Genomic DNA, 17888 nt, shown 5'->3' with positions numbered 1-17888 from the left:
GGGTCCTTGGGTAAGGCACTTGGCATGCAGAAGGGTCACTAAGTGCGAGGTGTGGGTCGTAGGGCATGACACTTGGCAGAAGGGTCACAAAAGGAAAAAGGGGTACCATATTAGCAATTACTGGTCGTCCAGGAAAATAATGGAGTTTTACACAATGTCATAGTGCAGTTATTATGCATACGAATTTGCAGAAAGTTAGATTGATATTTTGATAGTATTTGTATAACTGTCTCCACATTGGCATTATTGAAACTTGTATTTATTACGTATTTACACAATTTAAAGTTTTCAAATTCATGATCTTCAACGAACGGCATAATCCTTTAAGATGTTCTGAATCTCAAGGCAAGACTGCTCATCGAGAAAATTACAAATGAATTTCAACATAGTGTTTATATCCAAGTGTAAAGTCATTTATTCTTTTGAATAAGTTACAAAGATGTGATTTAATTTGTACTAATGTACAACACACAGGCATACATTGAAAATTAACCCTTGCAGAACTGACACTGTGTTATACAGTATTCCCAAAAAGTTTGAAGACACTTTCATTTTATCACCCTACACAAAAAATAGACAGGTGTTTGGGTGAAATTCCAGTAAAATGCTGAACAGCACAGCTGACAACGTGACAGCACAGCCATTGAACGAGCCACATGTATTTCCGTGAAACTTTCCGATCTAGCTATGCCACAGCACAGTACATTGTATCTTCACGGCATTGTCGAATTTCGATGAATAGCATTCCGCGAAGATGACGTCACTGCTGCTGCTGCCCTCTATTTCCCCATCGCTGAATTACAGGCAATGTCGGACAAACATGCGGTTTCGTAATGGATTCAGCCTTTCTAACTAGGGCAGTTAGATTCAATCTGGCACATGTCCGAGTGTTGGAAATACTACATAATTGTTCTGAATATTTCTCTCTCTGACTCTATGGTATCATTCATGCTAAAAACAATGCAGGGTCAAAGATAATTGACTTTGAAATAAGCTCAAATGCGTAGAAATAAGTGTCGGTGTCCGACTGTCACGTGACTAAAACGTCATCAATATCTTATGCAAATGACCTTGTGAGCTATAAATAGTAACTTCGCGGAATGCTATTGGCAACCACTCCTCTTACGCCACCCCCAGAATCATCCACAGTTTCTTGATGTGTTAGGAAAGTGATTTTTCAAGCAAACAGCATCAAACTAAAAACGACATTTTCAATTGGATAAAAATTCACAATATTGAGCAATACATTTTCGAAAGACTTTCACAACCGCGTTTTATCAAAAATATTGCGAGGGTAAAACGGTTGTAAAGTCATGAGATGGCTGGCAAACAATACATGCAATACATATCATGACGAAAAGCATAATTTCAGATGAAGCCTCTCTTACTACTCTCGTACATCATCTAATACTACACACTGATAGAACATGCTGAATTAAAGGAGGAGATGATAAATTACCTCCAGCCATCACTTAAGTATGTCGTGGCGGTGATGTAAAAACTTCAAAAGTTAGGTCTTTGGAGATTTAAACAGATGTGCGTCAGCTTTCTGATGACGTTTTGGTGTACGGAATCAGTATTTTTAGATCAATCAATCAATCAATCAATCAATCAATCAATCAAATTGTCATTTCTAAGGCACAACTTCCTAGGCAAACGAGTCCTGTTCAAATGCGCCCTACCATCTGTTCTGATAAGTTCTGTTTTTATCTGTTTCCTCAATTAAGCATATATTCCGTTTCAATTCAAATGTCCATGTGAGTTGCTCTCAAATGTACATGACCATGTCCTTTAGGGAATTCCAGCATGAACCAGCAAACAGCAGGTTCGAAACCAAACACTTCGATGCAACTAACCACTGCACTCCCAATCACAACCAATCCCGGGTACCAAACACAGGCACTGCAGGTTTGAAACCAAACACTACGATGCAACTACTGGCACTGCACTACAAATCACACCCAATCCTGGGTACAAAACAAAGGAAAATTAAAAATCTCATAAAAGTATAATCACAAAATCATGTTAACACAGATAAGCTTTAATCTACACGACTGTTTGCTTTCACCAAGAGTCTGGAAATATGAATGCTTTTGTTGACACTAACTTCTTTGCAACCACAGGGTTCGGTACCCCTGGCCCGCAGCCGGCATAGACCGGGGTGGTCTGAATCCCAACTTGGCTTAGGAAAAAATTCATTGTGAAATAACTAGCATTACCCAATCTTAGGTTTTGCCACGGAGACGTCTACATTGAGTTTTAAGTGCAGTGTGGCCATCTCTTTTTTTCCGGTGTTACCAACTGAAAACTATTAGGGACTGTGGTGAACAGTAGGACTTGACAGCATGGATTACTGCGGGCCAATAGTTCACGATGTATAGACCCGGTAAATGCCGGGTATGGTGGCAAAAGCGTAAACGGCCGACGTCGTTCACAGATGCCTTGACTCTATCTTGAACCATCTTATAATCTGGCCACGTATCAGCAGAGCTTTATCGAGCTATCTCAGTGAAACACTCCAATCTCGCTACGCCATGGTATCTCCTGGGCACCGCATTACATTATGTAATGCTATATTATGTTACGTTGAATATTTAACAGACCCTTGGCAAAATAAACCTCGAAAAAGCACATTAAAACAACGTATCAAATATACAAAAGCAATATGTGTATTTATAATACATTCATGTATACGAATAATGATGATGTATATGAATAAATTAAAAGAATGCCTCATACATTTCAACAGTACCACGGTGGTGATTCACATAATTATACAGGTTACGGGCCACACAGACTTGCTGAATCCCTTGCGGTGGATGAAGTGTTTTTCGTATCGGCGAAAGGTACTCAGATGAACTCGGGTATGTGACCAGATCACATTTACCAAAACGTAGTAGGCATAACACTAGATTATCCTGAGGGTAGACTTTAACAAATTGAATGCTTTTTCACGGTGTCAACTAATGCAAGTATCAATTCGTGTCTTGTACCCCCCCTCCTCAAGGGTACGACACCTTATCACCCTATAACGACATCTTAAGGCTCAAGCATCACCCTTTTTTCACCAATGCTACTTTTTCTTTCGTCAAGACATCACCATCAACAATATATCAGTTATCACCGTCATATAAAGTAACCGAACTAATTTTACTGGGTAAGGCTGTATGTTCGACAAGACATCGACACATTAGCATCCTTATTCTTTCCAGCTTCGCCAAATTTTCACTAAAGGAAAAATAAATACTACTCAAGCATCGGCAAAGATTAGTGGTGATAGCTTAACTACCCTTGAGGAGGGGGGTACAAGAAACGAATTGATACTTGCATAAATCCGGTCAACTAAGACACCAGGTGCTGAGGGCTGTTTAACTATTAGTTATGACACTGTTGTAGTTTAGGGACACAAGGTCAGCCAAGTACCTTTGGCCAGATCTATCCGAAAGACACTTTAAAATTGAGGGGTGGAAGAAACTCCTGTAGATGGTGCAGCACAGCATGTGCCTTTTCAAGGCCTGTGCCAAAATCGTAACAACAACCTCAACAGCCGATGACTTCGTGACGTCACAGGGTAAACTGAGCCGGCAAAAGACGTCACAATTACACATTGGATCATGCAAGGCGAGATAGGTTTTACCGTGTTTTTTCTTCTGAAAAACAGACTTCCTCATGCAGGAACAAGGCAAAAGGTCTGAAATTTGTTCAATGCAAAAACACTTTCTCATTTGATCAGCACCCACTTGAACAGAAATGCCTCTAAAAGGCTTATTTTTGGTCCAATTTTGAAAATGCAAAGCTCCACAGTGAGTTGAGAAAGAGACATTTCCATTCAAGTAATAACTCGATCATTTAGTGTGCGGAAGAGGTCTGAAATCTTCCTGAAATTGGAAATTTCACATCTTTTTCATGGGCCCTGAAAAGGCACACAAGCAACTGCACCCCCCGAACTGATTGAATAAGCCATGACCTCATTTACCTAAAACTCTACCACTAAAATACCTTCAAATATCACTTCCACTCCCACACCCACTCAAATCTAGTTTAATAAATCTAGGCACTCAAAAAAAAATCGTAAGTTTCACTCCACTACTTTCCAAATACTCCTGGGAGGGTCCCTCAACAAATCTGGGTACCCACATTCTGTGTGCCTGTATCCTGCGTGCCATGAAGGGCTTTAAAAATCTCCATGGACAAGGATCTGCATACTCATCTTTGGGAGTGACCCCCTGGGCCAAACACGCATACAGGCATACGAACTACACAAATAAATACAAGTTTTTACAATGCATTTCAAAATGCATTTATAAGTAGCACATAAGTCACATTAAGTGTTGCTTACAAAATATGTACAAGTCTTTTTATATATTAATTTGATCATGAAATTAAAAATCGACAAATCTTTAATCAACATTCGGTGCCAAAATATTACATGTCTGGTAAATTGTTTTGCACCATGTGATTTAAAATGTACATTAAAGGTCCATGCCTTTTGTGCACATTGTTTTTATTAGTGGCACAAATACAGAGGCATATACATGGAGGGGTTGAGCAGGTTCAACCCCCCCCCCCCCCCCCCAATCATCATGAGATTCAGAAGTGATCTACATAATCAGAAAGTCTCAAATTCAATTTCAAATGTTGAACAAACGGCATAGGTCTTTAACTTAAAAGGACAACTGGGTCATGGGATTTTCCTGGCGAGGAGGATAATGACCTTACTTGCCACCATGCCACCTGTAGTATCACACTAATGCCGAGTACTGATAATGATTTTGCCAGTGTTGCAAGGCAGTCTTGGACAAGGCATGTGAATTTGTTCAGGCAGGCCAATGGTTACACCCCATTCTAGTGCATTGTCTATTATTGCACCTCAATGACTTTTCAATCATACCATTTGGACAAGTCACAATCCTCCTGGAAGCCATTTTTGTATGGTAAACCAACACATCTCTTGCCCAAATTGTCCCTTTAAGATTTGGTCATCAACCCACACTACTCTACAGTACATGGTACAATTATAAAGTAAAGTGGAACAATTATAGCCTCTACAGCATTGAAAAGACCTGGTAGTACACATCAACGTACACCGAGGCTAAAATTGTATAGGAGCTATATTTGTACCAACTTACCTTACACGTTGATAAAAAGTACACTTTTTACTTCAACTTTCGATGATATTCTAACAGACTCGCAATGAAAGTTTTTTTGTATAAAATTGAGAACCTGCAAATCGGTATACATGAAATACGATGCGATAGCTTTATAAAGCAATCTTATGTAATGTCACATTGAGTATTAACATAAAGAAAGACATATCTGAGTGAAAACTGTAACATAACTTTTGATTAGGTCAGCTCCACAACCATTGTTTTTAAACTGATATATCAAATATTTTTGGACGTTTCTTAAAATCAAACCTCACAACCTTTACGATGCAGGTTATTTCTGCAACCGCAAGTTTCAAAGCGGGCTTTATTTTCATTTCATGTTTCTGTTTAACCCTTTAGATCCTGACCATGGATATCCGTTCTTGGATCTAAAGGGTTAACCAATGCATGACTGTGCAACATCAATCCCTGTAGATGCCCGTGGCACAACAGGTAAAGGCCCCATGAAGTTAATACCTTGTTTCTCAAAGCTTGGGAATCAGATGGTCACGCCCGTATGCAAATTTTTGGAAGATATCGAGAATCAATTTTCATAAACTATATGGAGCGTAAGTATTTTGATACTAATACAATATGCTCTATAAATAGCACCATCGCAAGAAGCAGATCCTGCAGCCATGACGACCCGCATGGGCCAAAAGCCACTAATGTAACGATTGAAACACAATAAGGCCAGGCAACAAAAGTAGCTTGTTGATCATCACCATCCTTTTTATTGACTTTTACTAGGCCAATTTTTAAAGTATTTAATACACCAGGACTGAATATAACTTTTTGGTCATGGGGATACTAGGCTCTCTGAGGGGTCAGAATGGCCCTTTTTGTCCAAAAATGGGCAAAATCTGCATGAAAAATATGTTATTTGTAGATGGCTGCAAGCTGTCCCCCCCCCCCCCCCCCCCCCATATAAACCACCAAGTAGAGTGATCAAACGCAATTCCCGCCCCGCCAAATATTATAAAGGGATGGGAGCAGATAAACAAGTAATCAATGTTGTACGGCCTAGGGTAATTGCATCCTTAAAATCAGGCTCTGTGCAAAAAGCCATTCAAAGAAAATACCGGTAACATTTAAAATGTGTCACATACCAGTTAAGAATTTTTACTACACGGCTGGTTTCATAATCATATCAACAACATATGCTCAGCCAGGGTGCGAACGACCCCCATTTTGGACAATATCCTATTAGGGAAAAAACAACCTGTCTGCAAAAATTCCTACCTTCTTCAAATGAGTATTCTCTATTTGTATAATACAATTGTTCAATATTTTGGAAGCATAAGTTTGGCAATCCACACGACACAATATTCCACAACAATACATGCATCATAGGGAGCTACTCATGTGGTGCACAATGTACATGTACATCAGTGACATCATGCAATTGACAGTTTTCTAGTTGCCAGGCATCCGTCAGCGCTAAATGCTTGAATTCGCAATGTATTATTTATTCGCAATGCATTATTTGTTCTACAAAACCACTAGATAGGGAAGAAACAGTTTGACTTTTCCTGCAAACGATTATTCACTAGTGAAAATTTCATGACTGTGTCCTCTGTAGAGAGGGTTTTAATTCATGAAGAAAGAAATTCTGTGTGTTAAGACATAGCAAGGAATTTTGTGGTCGTTAGAGAGACTTGCAACAATGAAACCTGATGTGCCGGATGTACACCACCTGTGAGCATGTCAGCCTGTATTCAACAGGTCCTCAAAACCACTAGCCATTACTCATTCAGAGCCCAATGCACGACTGCATCAGCCGGTATTCAATCAAAAGCACTGGCCATGACTTATTCAGATCCCGATGCATCACTGCATCAGGCTGTATTCAATCGCATTCTCAAATGCACAAGTCAGTACTCCTTCAGATCCCAATGCACGAATGCATCGAACTGGTTCTCAAAAGCACAAGCCAGCTCAGATCCCAACGCTTGACTGCACTGTCCTGTATTCAATTAGGCCCAATGCATAACTGCTCCCAATGCATGAGTGCATCATCCTGCATTCAATCAGACCCCAGTGCATGACTGCATCAGCCTATATTCAATCAGACACCAATGCATGACGACTGCATCATCCTGTATTCAATGAGGGCTCAATGCATGACTGAATTATCCTGTATTCAATCAGATCCCAATCCATGACCGCATCATCCTGTGTTCAATTAGGGCCACAAGCATAACTGCATCATCCCGAATTCAATCGGGGTCCAATGCATGACTACTCCAAATGCATAGCTACATCATCCTGTATTCAATCAAGGCTCACTGTATTCAATCAAGGCCCAATGTATTCAATCGGGGCTCACTGTATTCAATCGTGCTCTAATGCATGACTACTCCAAATGCATAGCTACATCATACTGTATTCAATCAAGGCCCAATGTATTCAATCAAGACTCACTGTATTCAATCGTGCCCTTATGCACGACTACTCCAAATACATAACTACATCATACTATATTCAATCAAGGCTCACTGTATTCAATCGGGGCCCAATGTATTCAATCAAGGCTCACTGTATTCAATCGTGCCCTTATGCACGACTGCTCCAAATACATAACTACATCATACTGTATTCAATCAAGGCCCAACGTATTCAATCGGGGCCCAATGTATTCAATCGGGGCCCAATGCATGACTGCTCCCAATACACAACCACGTCAGCTTTAGATACTTTTTACATGGAGCTTGTGGGTTGAAGTCTGAGTTTTGTTCCCCCGATATTGGTGTCTTAACACGTAACTTAACAGAAGTCACACGTGTGACACACAGAAGTCACACGTGTGACACAGAACTTCCATAAATTCGACACGTTTTTAGACTTTTTAGAAGCTTGACACACGATGACCTCCTGACATGATATCAAACCCCATAAAACGGATGCAATAACACGCAGTTCCGATTATCGTTTTTCCCAAATTTCGGTGCCTAAACAAGAACTGGTGTCACACAAGTGACGCAGGCACCTTTGTCACGTGTTATCTCAGAACGTCACTGCATCTTGACATATTGGGCTGCCACGTCCGCAGTTAGAACTTTACCTGTGCTACAAATGCCCATAACACGGCCCGGCACAGTATCATTTACGATGTGAAAACAGAACACTTTTATTTTTCCCTGAAATTTGTGTCTCCAGCTTCCTAACACGGAACCGAGCCGACGTCACACGTGTGACACGTCACCCCCGTGAACAAGGCCCGTGGTCTCGTCATATCGTTTTTGAACCGACGCCTTGCACATCGGACAAGAGTTTTTCTGCTCCAGCCATTGCACAAGACACCTGTAAGGCAAATACGAAAGATTAGAAGTGAAGCAATGACTTCTAAGACATGCCGATCTACCGCTGTTGTGCGTATATCCATACTTCACCGCCGATAAACTCGCCCCTGATCGGCCGTCAGAACGACTGTTACTACATATTTGGTAGTCTCCGTGTATTCCCTTCATTTCCCACGTGTCCATGTCGCGACAACACTAACATTACACTGGTGGGTGTCTACCCAAACTGGTTCCTTCCATTCAACTTGACCTCTATAATCAGGACACCTCTCTATTAAGGAGAGCACTTGTCGGTACCCAGGGTGTCGTTCAGGTTCTACTGTAGTTGATATCATACTACAAATCCTCAACTTAGCTTTTTATACTTACTGCTTGTGGAAACTGTGACCGCATGGACAGAGTGCAACCGTATCTTTTGAATGAAACTCCTCCAAGCACACAGGACACAGCTGAAATAAAATTGTGGAGATTTATTTTCGAACAAAAATTAATCAGCATGACAGAATGCACTCCAAGAAATAAAAGCTTTTTGACCAACACAAATAAGGAGCCTCATGGCCTCGTGGTTAACACTGCTGGCCACCACGCAATAGGGCCCGGGTTCGATCCCGGGGAGAACCCAGGATCGTATGTCTGGATGAACCAGCGTGGCTTTCAAGGAACTACAATTCCTGGCTCTTCACAGTCCTTCAAATGAGACTCAAAACCGAGGTTCCTTGTACCTGGTGTCTATGCCAGGGCAAGCTAAGACCCCACCAAGTGAGAAACATGAGTAGCTTGCGTGGACTCTATCTCTCTCGCCAAAGTCGGACCACTAGGCCAATAAACCCAATTGGCGCCTAACCGTTTTGTTGACCGAAGAGGTTTTTCACGACAAAATTTGTTTGTCAAGATGCTTTTCGTACCCATCAAAGTAGTAGAGTAGTAGTAGTTGAACAGATATGGATGTGGAACAGTTTTGCGTTGATGCAATCTGTTGTCAATCTGGTATCAACAACTGCTTTTTAAAGGGGTACGCCGCATGTATTAATTGGCGGCTCAGGAACATAGAAATGCAGTTATACACAATGTCGTGCATGCAAATTTGCTGAAACTTGGTATTCATTGTATATGTATGTCTGTTTACAAAACAGCAATGTTGAAATTTCAAATTTCTCAGGAATGGCGTAGACCTTTAATGAACAAAAATATCAAATTTTGTTTTATATGTAAACAAAATAAAGACCAATTCCGTGTTTTGAAAGGTAAATTATCCAATTTGTGGATTTTTCATTAATTGTTTTATTCATATGGAAGGTGTGCAATGGTGATAGTTAGGGTAGCAGACTGGGACCAAACAGACCACAGTTTATACTTACATCAGTATCGATGGTGGTTTTATTCTTCTGGAATATCACCTGAAACAAACAAAAAAATCGGTAAAAAAACATTAAAAAATAAGTTGATTATTGCTTGTGACGAAAATCTCTTGTTAGTGGCAGTCACAACAGGTGCTTGCAACAAAAATCGATCACTGCTGTAGCATGTGATTCATATCATACAGGAATTTATCAAAAGTCCACTGCCTCAGTGTGAAAGGCAAATCATATGGCTTGATCACGGAATAATGTTTGGGACAACCATACACAGATAAAGGGGGGATGCTCCTCTTTTTTGGAGATAGATGCCACGCTTTCAGAGAGGCATCCGTTTTCCTTGGAAACGCCATTCTCAATGAAGGCGCCCCCTGTACCTCGGAATCCTTGATCCGCCCCTGCAACCAAACAACGTACCTGTCTAAAGCCCATGTCTTCCCTTGCCTGCTGCTTTAATCTGAAAATTACGAAAATATCAATTAAATTTGGTAAACACACGAAAAAAGATGAGGCGAGTAAGGGCGACTAAATTGCGATTGAAAATTGGAGTAACGGAAAATCTCCCGAATGGTCAATGACGACATAAAAATATGAACTGCACTGACTTCAGTGAAGTGCGCATTCTCAGCTGCTGCATGTGCGGAAATGTGTGTGTGCCTTTTATTTTTGTGTTTTTTTGTGAATTATGAAAAAAAGTTCCAACTGAAATAATTGTTGCAAGCTTGTTAAAAGGCTGAACTAAAAGCTCATGTACACCAAAGTTGCATTTTCGTGAAACCCAGTATTCAAAATCGTTGCAAATATTTCTGGGTTCATAGTAAAGCCATCCTGGCATTACCAGTGGTTTTCAATACACTCCGCCTGTCGATATTTCAAACCCCTGGTGAAATCCATACCCTTCCGACTGTCGTAGCGGTAGAAAAAAAGCACCCAATCAGAGCGCAGCAATTAAATGTGCAGCGTTATCCAAGTACGTTTTTCATTGGTTGTTATCCCGAATGCACTACGATTATACACTAAGATTATACACTACGGTCGCTGATTGCTGTCATACCAATTATGCTCCCCCCCACTGCTTATGGAATTATACAACACATGTATGGGTGTGTCAAGTAGTTGGAACAGCCGCTCTTCGCAGTGGATTTTACTGCTTCTTCTCAGGGTTTTGATTTGATTGATAAGGAGTAAAACTGATCTCAGGATGTAGAAAAAATGGGTAACCGGAAAAACGCCGATCGACCGACCGACCGACCGACCTACCGACCGACCGTCATATGCAGTATCCCTTTCGCTTTCTATAGCACATGTATCTGTGTAGTGCCCAGCGCAATAGACGTGATGGATTCCAACATGTCTGACAGCAGCATCTTCAGTCAATTATACCGGGAAAACGAGCCCACGCAGTAAGGAACTGATAACGATACTCTAAAGATATGCTTTGTCTACATGGTCGGTGGATATAAAAACATGATTTGGGCCTAATCTATGCACTGTAGTTTTTCTACTCGAGTGTCTCGACCGATGCAATGCATGAACTGCAACGCGCAATATGCATTTGTTGTCATTTGAACAGCGCACGTGCGCTTGTTTACAATTTCATTTCACATGACCTGCTATCGTGGATTGGATATATCACACGAAACTCCTTGGGTTGGTAGGTCGGTCGGTCGGTCGGTTGGTCAGTCGGCGTTTTTCCGGTTACCGAAAAAATGTAGCAAAGCTAAAATTACACTCCACAAGGCATGCAGTAAGCCTTAGGAAATGCATGGTTTTATCAGGAGTTGGTCAATCAAATCATGCGTGATTTATACCTGCCAATTGGGTCAATACTTCCTGACTGTTTGATATCATTCTTTTAAGTAAAAATAACTATTATTCTATCGTAATTTTTTACTACTCCAGTAGTTTCTGTTGCAACTCCCTATTATCTAGTGATTGAACATGTGCAATGGGGTCACTCCCTTTGCTTGAACACGTGAAATGCGGCGACTCCCCATATGTGTGTGTGAATGCAACTCCAAATTATCAGGATCAGGCAGTTTCTGTAACTTTAACAAAACAAACCACTACGAACAAAAAAGATAATTTATTAATGAACAGAACTACTAACAATCATGCAGATGAAGAAACAAGACATTGGCTTTAATGGTCAATGTGAACCCTCTCCCCCCCCCCCCCCCCTCCCCCCTAGTCAGTCGATCTTAGACTTAGTTGACCATTTTTGTTTGTTTCCTGCGCCAGGATTCGACACTAATTCACCAAGGACTTGAAATTAAGTTACCAGAAGTTCACAACATTTTCTCAAATAGCATCCCGCGAAGTTACTATTTATAGCTCACAAGGTCATTTGCATAAGATATTGATGACGTTTTAGTCACGTGACAGGCGGACATCGACACTTATTTCTACGCATTTGAGCTTATTTCAAAGTCAATTATCTTTGACCCTGCATTGTTTTTAGCATAAATGATACCATAGAGTCAGAGAGAGAAATATTCAGAACAATTATGTAGTATTTCCAACACTCGGACATGTGCCAGATTGAATCTAACTGCCCTTGTTAGAAAGGCTGAATCCATTACGAAACCGCATGTTTGTCCGACATTGCCTGTAATTCAGCGATGGGGAAATAGAGGGCAGCAGCTGCAGTGACGTCATCTTCGCGGAATGCTATTTTAAACTTCAATTTTCCATATTGATCGACAGAAAGTTGACGGGCAGAAAATAACTATTTACTCAGAACTCAACACTAATTTGACAGTAAATTAGCAGTGATCCCTGACCAGGGGGGTACAAGGTTTACATTGACCGCTGCATACATGTCAGTCGCTGAGGATAACACACATGTATTTGATGGTGAAAATGTGTTGCCCGGCAACAGCAGGTGTAGGTTGGATTTTTGTAAAAATTAGTGATCGCCCTATCCTATTATTATAATCATTACTATTTTCACTTTATCATTAATTATTCTATCGTTGATATTATTTCTATTCTATGCAAAAGCATTCAAGGCAAGAAAATGAATTCTTAGCTTTTGCCAAAACTTGGTGTTGAGGAATATTTACAGGGTTCCACAAGGATTTCTTTTGAGGTTACATTTTGGGTATTGGGAAGGTGGAAAAAAGTCTTAAACTTTTTTATATTACATCTTCTTCCAGCTGATATTTTCATCACAAATGTCAACTAGAATTCATATTTCCAGGTCTTGTTGCATAAATAAAATCATCTATACACCTTTTTAGGTCTAAAAGGTGCTAAACCTCTTTGAGGGTACCTAAACCCTGCAAAACCCTGGCGAAAACCCTGCAAGCTACTTATCATCAGTGAAAAATCAGTGGAAAAGGTTGTGAGCCCCACCCCTGCCAGCCCTGGCGAATTCATTTCAAGTCCTTGGTGAATTAGTGTTGTAACCTGGCCCCAGATAAAAATCATAAGTATGGACTGCCAGACCAGGGGGGCACAGAGTTCACATTGACAGCTGCATAAGATGAAGTCTCGCACAACAAACACTATGACGTATCTCTCACCTGCATAAATAACAGCAGAAGAGGAAACTGAGCAAGAATAGAGCTGCCCCCAACCCTAGCAGAGGGATGGTCGCAGTGATCGGGATATCCATTGCCCAGCCTCGCCCATATTATCCTAGTCTGAAAGTCAATAAGGCGTATGAATTAACGGGGGAGAAACTAGAAAGTTTTCAAATTTTTTCTCTGTGTCCCCAGAAGAAAAAGACACAAGTTGAGCAGAAAAAAGTTCAATTTAGTACATGGATTGGGAATGGACACTAATTTGCTTAAGACTCTGCATTCATAGTATGTGTACCTAGTTGGTACTACCCAACATGCAAAACAGTTGTTGCTTTACAGTTGGTATTTATTTACACCCTCTCATTACAACATATTAAATGAAAAAACCAATTAGCAAAACGCTTATAAAAACGGGGAGTTTTGAACAGCCCGGTTAAAACCTCAGAAGGGAATAAGCGCCCATTGAGAAATGTAAGCAGTTTCGAGATCCCCTCAGGTAGGTGATTATGCAGCCAATGAGCTGCATGAGAAGTAATCACCAATTTAGTTCTTTTTACCATGTTCATCGCTAGTCTAAATAAAGACTTTTGCCACGGCTGAATCTCTCTTTGCGCCATCCACCCACTTTTTCAAAATATCTAAGATTGTCACACAAAAGTGACTACGATAAGCAGACAATCGAGCATACCTGCATAGATAACAACAGAAGAAGCAGCCCAGCAAAATGGTCGCCGCACCAAAACCCAGCAGAGGAATGGTGGCGCTAAATGGGATCTCGTCTTCCATCGTTGGCGAGCATTCTTTAGGTGTCCGTCCCTATTGATCAGTGATCTGGAGTAGTAATGGCGTCTGAAAGAGAGGACAATCGTTGACTAAAAAACCAAATTTATTTCGCACGTTTAAAAACCTAATTCATTGCGCATTTATAAACAAAGTTTTAGTGTCGCTGCACTGCGTCATGCGATATTTTTTTCAGTCATTTTCGCACATTTTGCTTCAAAATATACACTGGAGTAAAAAGAAGGGTTCCGATCACTTCCTTCAATGGATTGTTCAAGGGCCATCAGTGGATCTACCATAACCCTCGTAGAATCTATCATGGGATCTACCATGGGCTAGTGGATCTACCATGGGCTAGTGGATCTACCATGGGCTAGTGGATCTACCATGGGCTAGTGGATCTACCACGGGCTAGTGGATCTACCACGGGCTAGTGGATCTACCACGGGCTAGTGGATCTACCACGCGCTAGTGGATCTACCACGGGCTAGTGGATCTACCACGCGCTAGTGGATCTACCACGGGCTAGTGGATCTACCACGGGCTAGTGGATCTACCACGCGCTAGTGGATCTACCACGGGCTAGTGGATCTACCACGGGCTAGTGGATCTACCACGGGCTAGTGGATCTACCACGGGCTAGTGGATCTACCACGGGCTAGTGGATCTACCACGGGCTAGTGGATCTACCACGGGCTAGTGGATCTACCACGGGCTAGTGGATCTACCACGGGCTAGTGGATCTACCACGCGCTAGTGGATCTACCACGGGCTAGTGGATCTACCACGGGCTAGTGGATCTACCACGGGCTAGTGGATCTACCACGGGCTAGTGGATCTACCATGGGCTAGTGGATCTACCACGGGCTAGTGGATCTACCACGGGCTAGTGGATCTACCACGGGCTAGTGGATCTACCACTATGATCCCAGTGTAAAACGTGCATTGCAATAATCATCATAGATCTATATCATCATAGATCCATCATAGATCCATCATAGATCCATCCATGAGCCCATCAATGATCCTTACATGGACACTTTTGCCTGTGTAGGCCCACTTGTATAATAACCTACCTGATTGACAAAAGAAGACCTACATCTATTCAAGTATGAAAGTTCATAAGTTTCTCACCCAAATGTTCTTGTTATAAACATTTTAAAGGTATTTAGGGCAGCAAGCCAATTGAAAACATGACACTCTAAAAGTTCAATTGCCGTTCGAGAGAGCTAACGTTTATATTTTGTCCTTGACATAGATAAGGTACAATAGAATTATTGCTGTGTTGCTGGCCACCCAACTGACCCCAGGAAAAAATGCAACAGCCGCCAACCTTGGAAAAATCTTTTAGAAAATTTTTAAATTTTTTAAAAAGGGGTATATAAATCTCCGTCTAGTGTCTCATACTCTTAAAAATGCTCCAGTTGAAAGGTAGACAGATATATCTGTGTTGGAATGCTAATCCCAAAAAATATGTTGTCTGGAACAATGGCACCCATTATTTTTTTTGGCTGCCTACCCATTTCGTGCGTATCTTAGACGCAGTGTTCCAGCGAGATGGTGTAGCAGCTGGTCTCAATGAAGACTTGATGGCGATGGAAACTGCCTGTGACAGAAGACAATGGCAATGGTCCCTCATAGCATACTTTCAATGGCTCAAAACATCATGATGCATTTAGATTTTTAGAAAGTGAGTAAGTACCATTTCGTGCGTATCTTGGTGCACAAAATATTATCAAAAATGTTAAATTATTTTCTGCCTGTCTGACCCTAGAATCTCTTCCGGATGATATTGTCAACAAAACACTTATTCAATGTACATGTATTCTGTTTGGCCTAGTTAGGGTCATGCTATGTTGTACATACAACAATTATGAGAATCAAGATAGGCAGACAAACTCATTCATGTGACAATAATTTGATTGATATCATCAAGTATGTACATGCTAGTACTGTATATACAGTAGAACCTTTCTATTAAGGACACCCTCAGGACTGACAAGTGCAGTCCTTAATAGAGAGGTGTCCTGATTAGAGAGGTCAAATTGAAAAGAAACAACCAATTTGGGACCAAAACTAGTGTCCTTAATAGAGCGGTGTCCGCTAATAGAGGTTCTACTGTACTTGGTATCATAATACTGTGTTGATGCGACATGTATTAAGCCGGTTTAGGGATGCCTGTACAAAAGGCCTATAGGCCTATCACGTGTAATACATGTAATAGGCCAAGAGGATATAACGTTATATATCGTAAAATGACCCCTTCTGAAGTGTTTCTTGCACCTGAAAACGCTAATATCTGCTTAACCCTTTGGGTGCCTTATAGACGTACGACGTACATTGTACTTCCAAATTTTGATGTACCATAGACCTTTGACGTAGGTCCACATTTCATGTACATGTATGTAGCTTGCCAAATTCAAAAAGAGTACAATAGTAGCCTGGGTGGTTCTAGCAGCTGTGAATTGCATACAGGCATGATATAATAATATGATACTAGGTTTGAGGGTGAGGGGTAAAGAGATGTCCCGTGGGGTGTCCCTAGTGAGGTGCCCCGAGGGTCTGGGGCTGGTCAGGGGGTGGTCAGGGGTTAGAGCTGGACTGTAATTGTTATCATGCTGTTTTACTTTCAGGGCCTACTGCATCAAGCAGCACTAACCCACGACCAAATATGTATGGTTCATAGGGTCTATGTTCAACATGTTTGCCATACTAGTATTAAAAAAACCAACTAAATTTCCTGAAAAAGCCTCGGCACAGTGGTAACATAAGCGGCCGGCACCCAAAGGGTTAAAACACCACATTAGACTTTAAAAAAACCAAAGGCAGGTTGATTGGGGATCCACCCATGTCCAAATAATGGGGACGGGGATATGTCACCCCTCTGTATGAAACCCTGTGCATTTCTCCTTCCAAGAAACACTGCCTTGTTGGGCTCAACTGCAAATCATGCATAATTAGCATAATCAGGTGCAATGAAGTGTTTTCTTTGAAGAAGGAGATATGTGTTGGAGGTCTTTTCTTTTATGCACAAACCATACCATCGTCATATACAGGACCATCGTCATATACGGGATCGAAGTTCTGGAGTGTCATAGAGGCCCTTCACCAGATGGAGGAAGGCCCGGAAACCACTGCTGGCCACAACAAACAAGCAACAAACAAATTAAGACTGCATGGTTGCACACCACATGTTAACTTGTTCGTTGTAGGTTTGTTTTGGCTAGCACTAGCAGTGACTTCGCCTGGTGTAAAAGTGACTTCACACGACACACTCACAGATTCGTGCAAACGTCACCGAGGTAAAATGGCTTAATGTTGGCAGCTGTAAAAGAACAAATTATTACCCATAAAACGACGAGATCAGACAGATCTAAATATCTGTCAGCTGCAGTTGAGTACAAACAAAACAGGAAAGAGGAAGTGTTAGTGTGAGATTGAGATTGAGAAGTGAAACTCCAACAAAAAGTCTAGAAAAAGAGATTATAAACCCACCAATATTACGTTTTTAAGATCAACCTATGCCTCCAAGTCTTCTTAGATACTTGAATTGTAGTTTGAAAAGTATTTTGTTGCCAATGCAGCTTCTAACGACGTAAAATATTGCAGCAAAGTTTAAAAATTGGTTATGAAACAAAATATTTCTGAACCCCGTTCTCCATGTTGTCAACAACCAAGTACAAGATGTAACAAACAAACAATGGGGAGATCAAATTTCAAATAAAGCATTAAAACCAATGAACTGTACTATGAATTTATTCGTAATTTGGTATTTTA

The 17888-nt window shown here is 41.1% G+C and overlaps 1 protein-coding gene across 2 annotated transcripts; it reads right to left on the bottom strand.

Annotated features, from left to right (window-relative positions):
* Nucleotides 1-391: 391 nt before the first annotated feature.
* Nucleotides 392-17774, bottom strand: LOC135488918 (RING finger protein 24-like). 2 transcript variants are annotated; one of them, XM_064773864.1, is made up of 6 exons: nt 17607-17774; nt 14020-14180; nt 10222-10261; nt 9808-9846; nt 8819-8898; nt 392-8450 (listed from the first exon to the last, which is right to left on the bottom strand). In XM_064773864.1, exons 2-6 carry the CDS (start codon nt 14115-14117, stop codon nt 8333-8335), a joined length of 375 nt encoding a protein of 124 aa, XP_064629934.1. In that variant the 5' UTR covers nt 14118-14180; nt 17607-17774; the 3' UTR covers nt 392-8332. The 2 variants fall into 2 exon arrangements, with proteins under 2 accessions (XP_064629934.1, XP_064629935.1); XM_064773865.1 differs by lacking the exon at nt 17607-17774 and adding an exon at nt 13332-13451 and having other exon boundaries at nt 14020-14162.
* Between the last annotated feature and the right edge of the window lie 114 nt (nt 17775-17888).

This window comes from Lineus longissimus, chromosome 6 (genome assembly GCF_910592395.1).
Source record: "Lineus longissimus chromosome 6, tnLinLong1.2, whole genome shotgun sequence".
Taxonomy (NCBI): domain Eukaryota; kingdom Metazoa; phylum Nemertea; class Pilidiophora; order Heteronemertea; family Lineidae; genus Lineus; species Lineus longissimus.
This window is presented reverse-complemented; position numbering and strand designations above follow the sequence as displayed.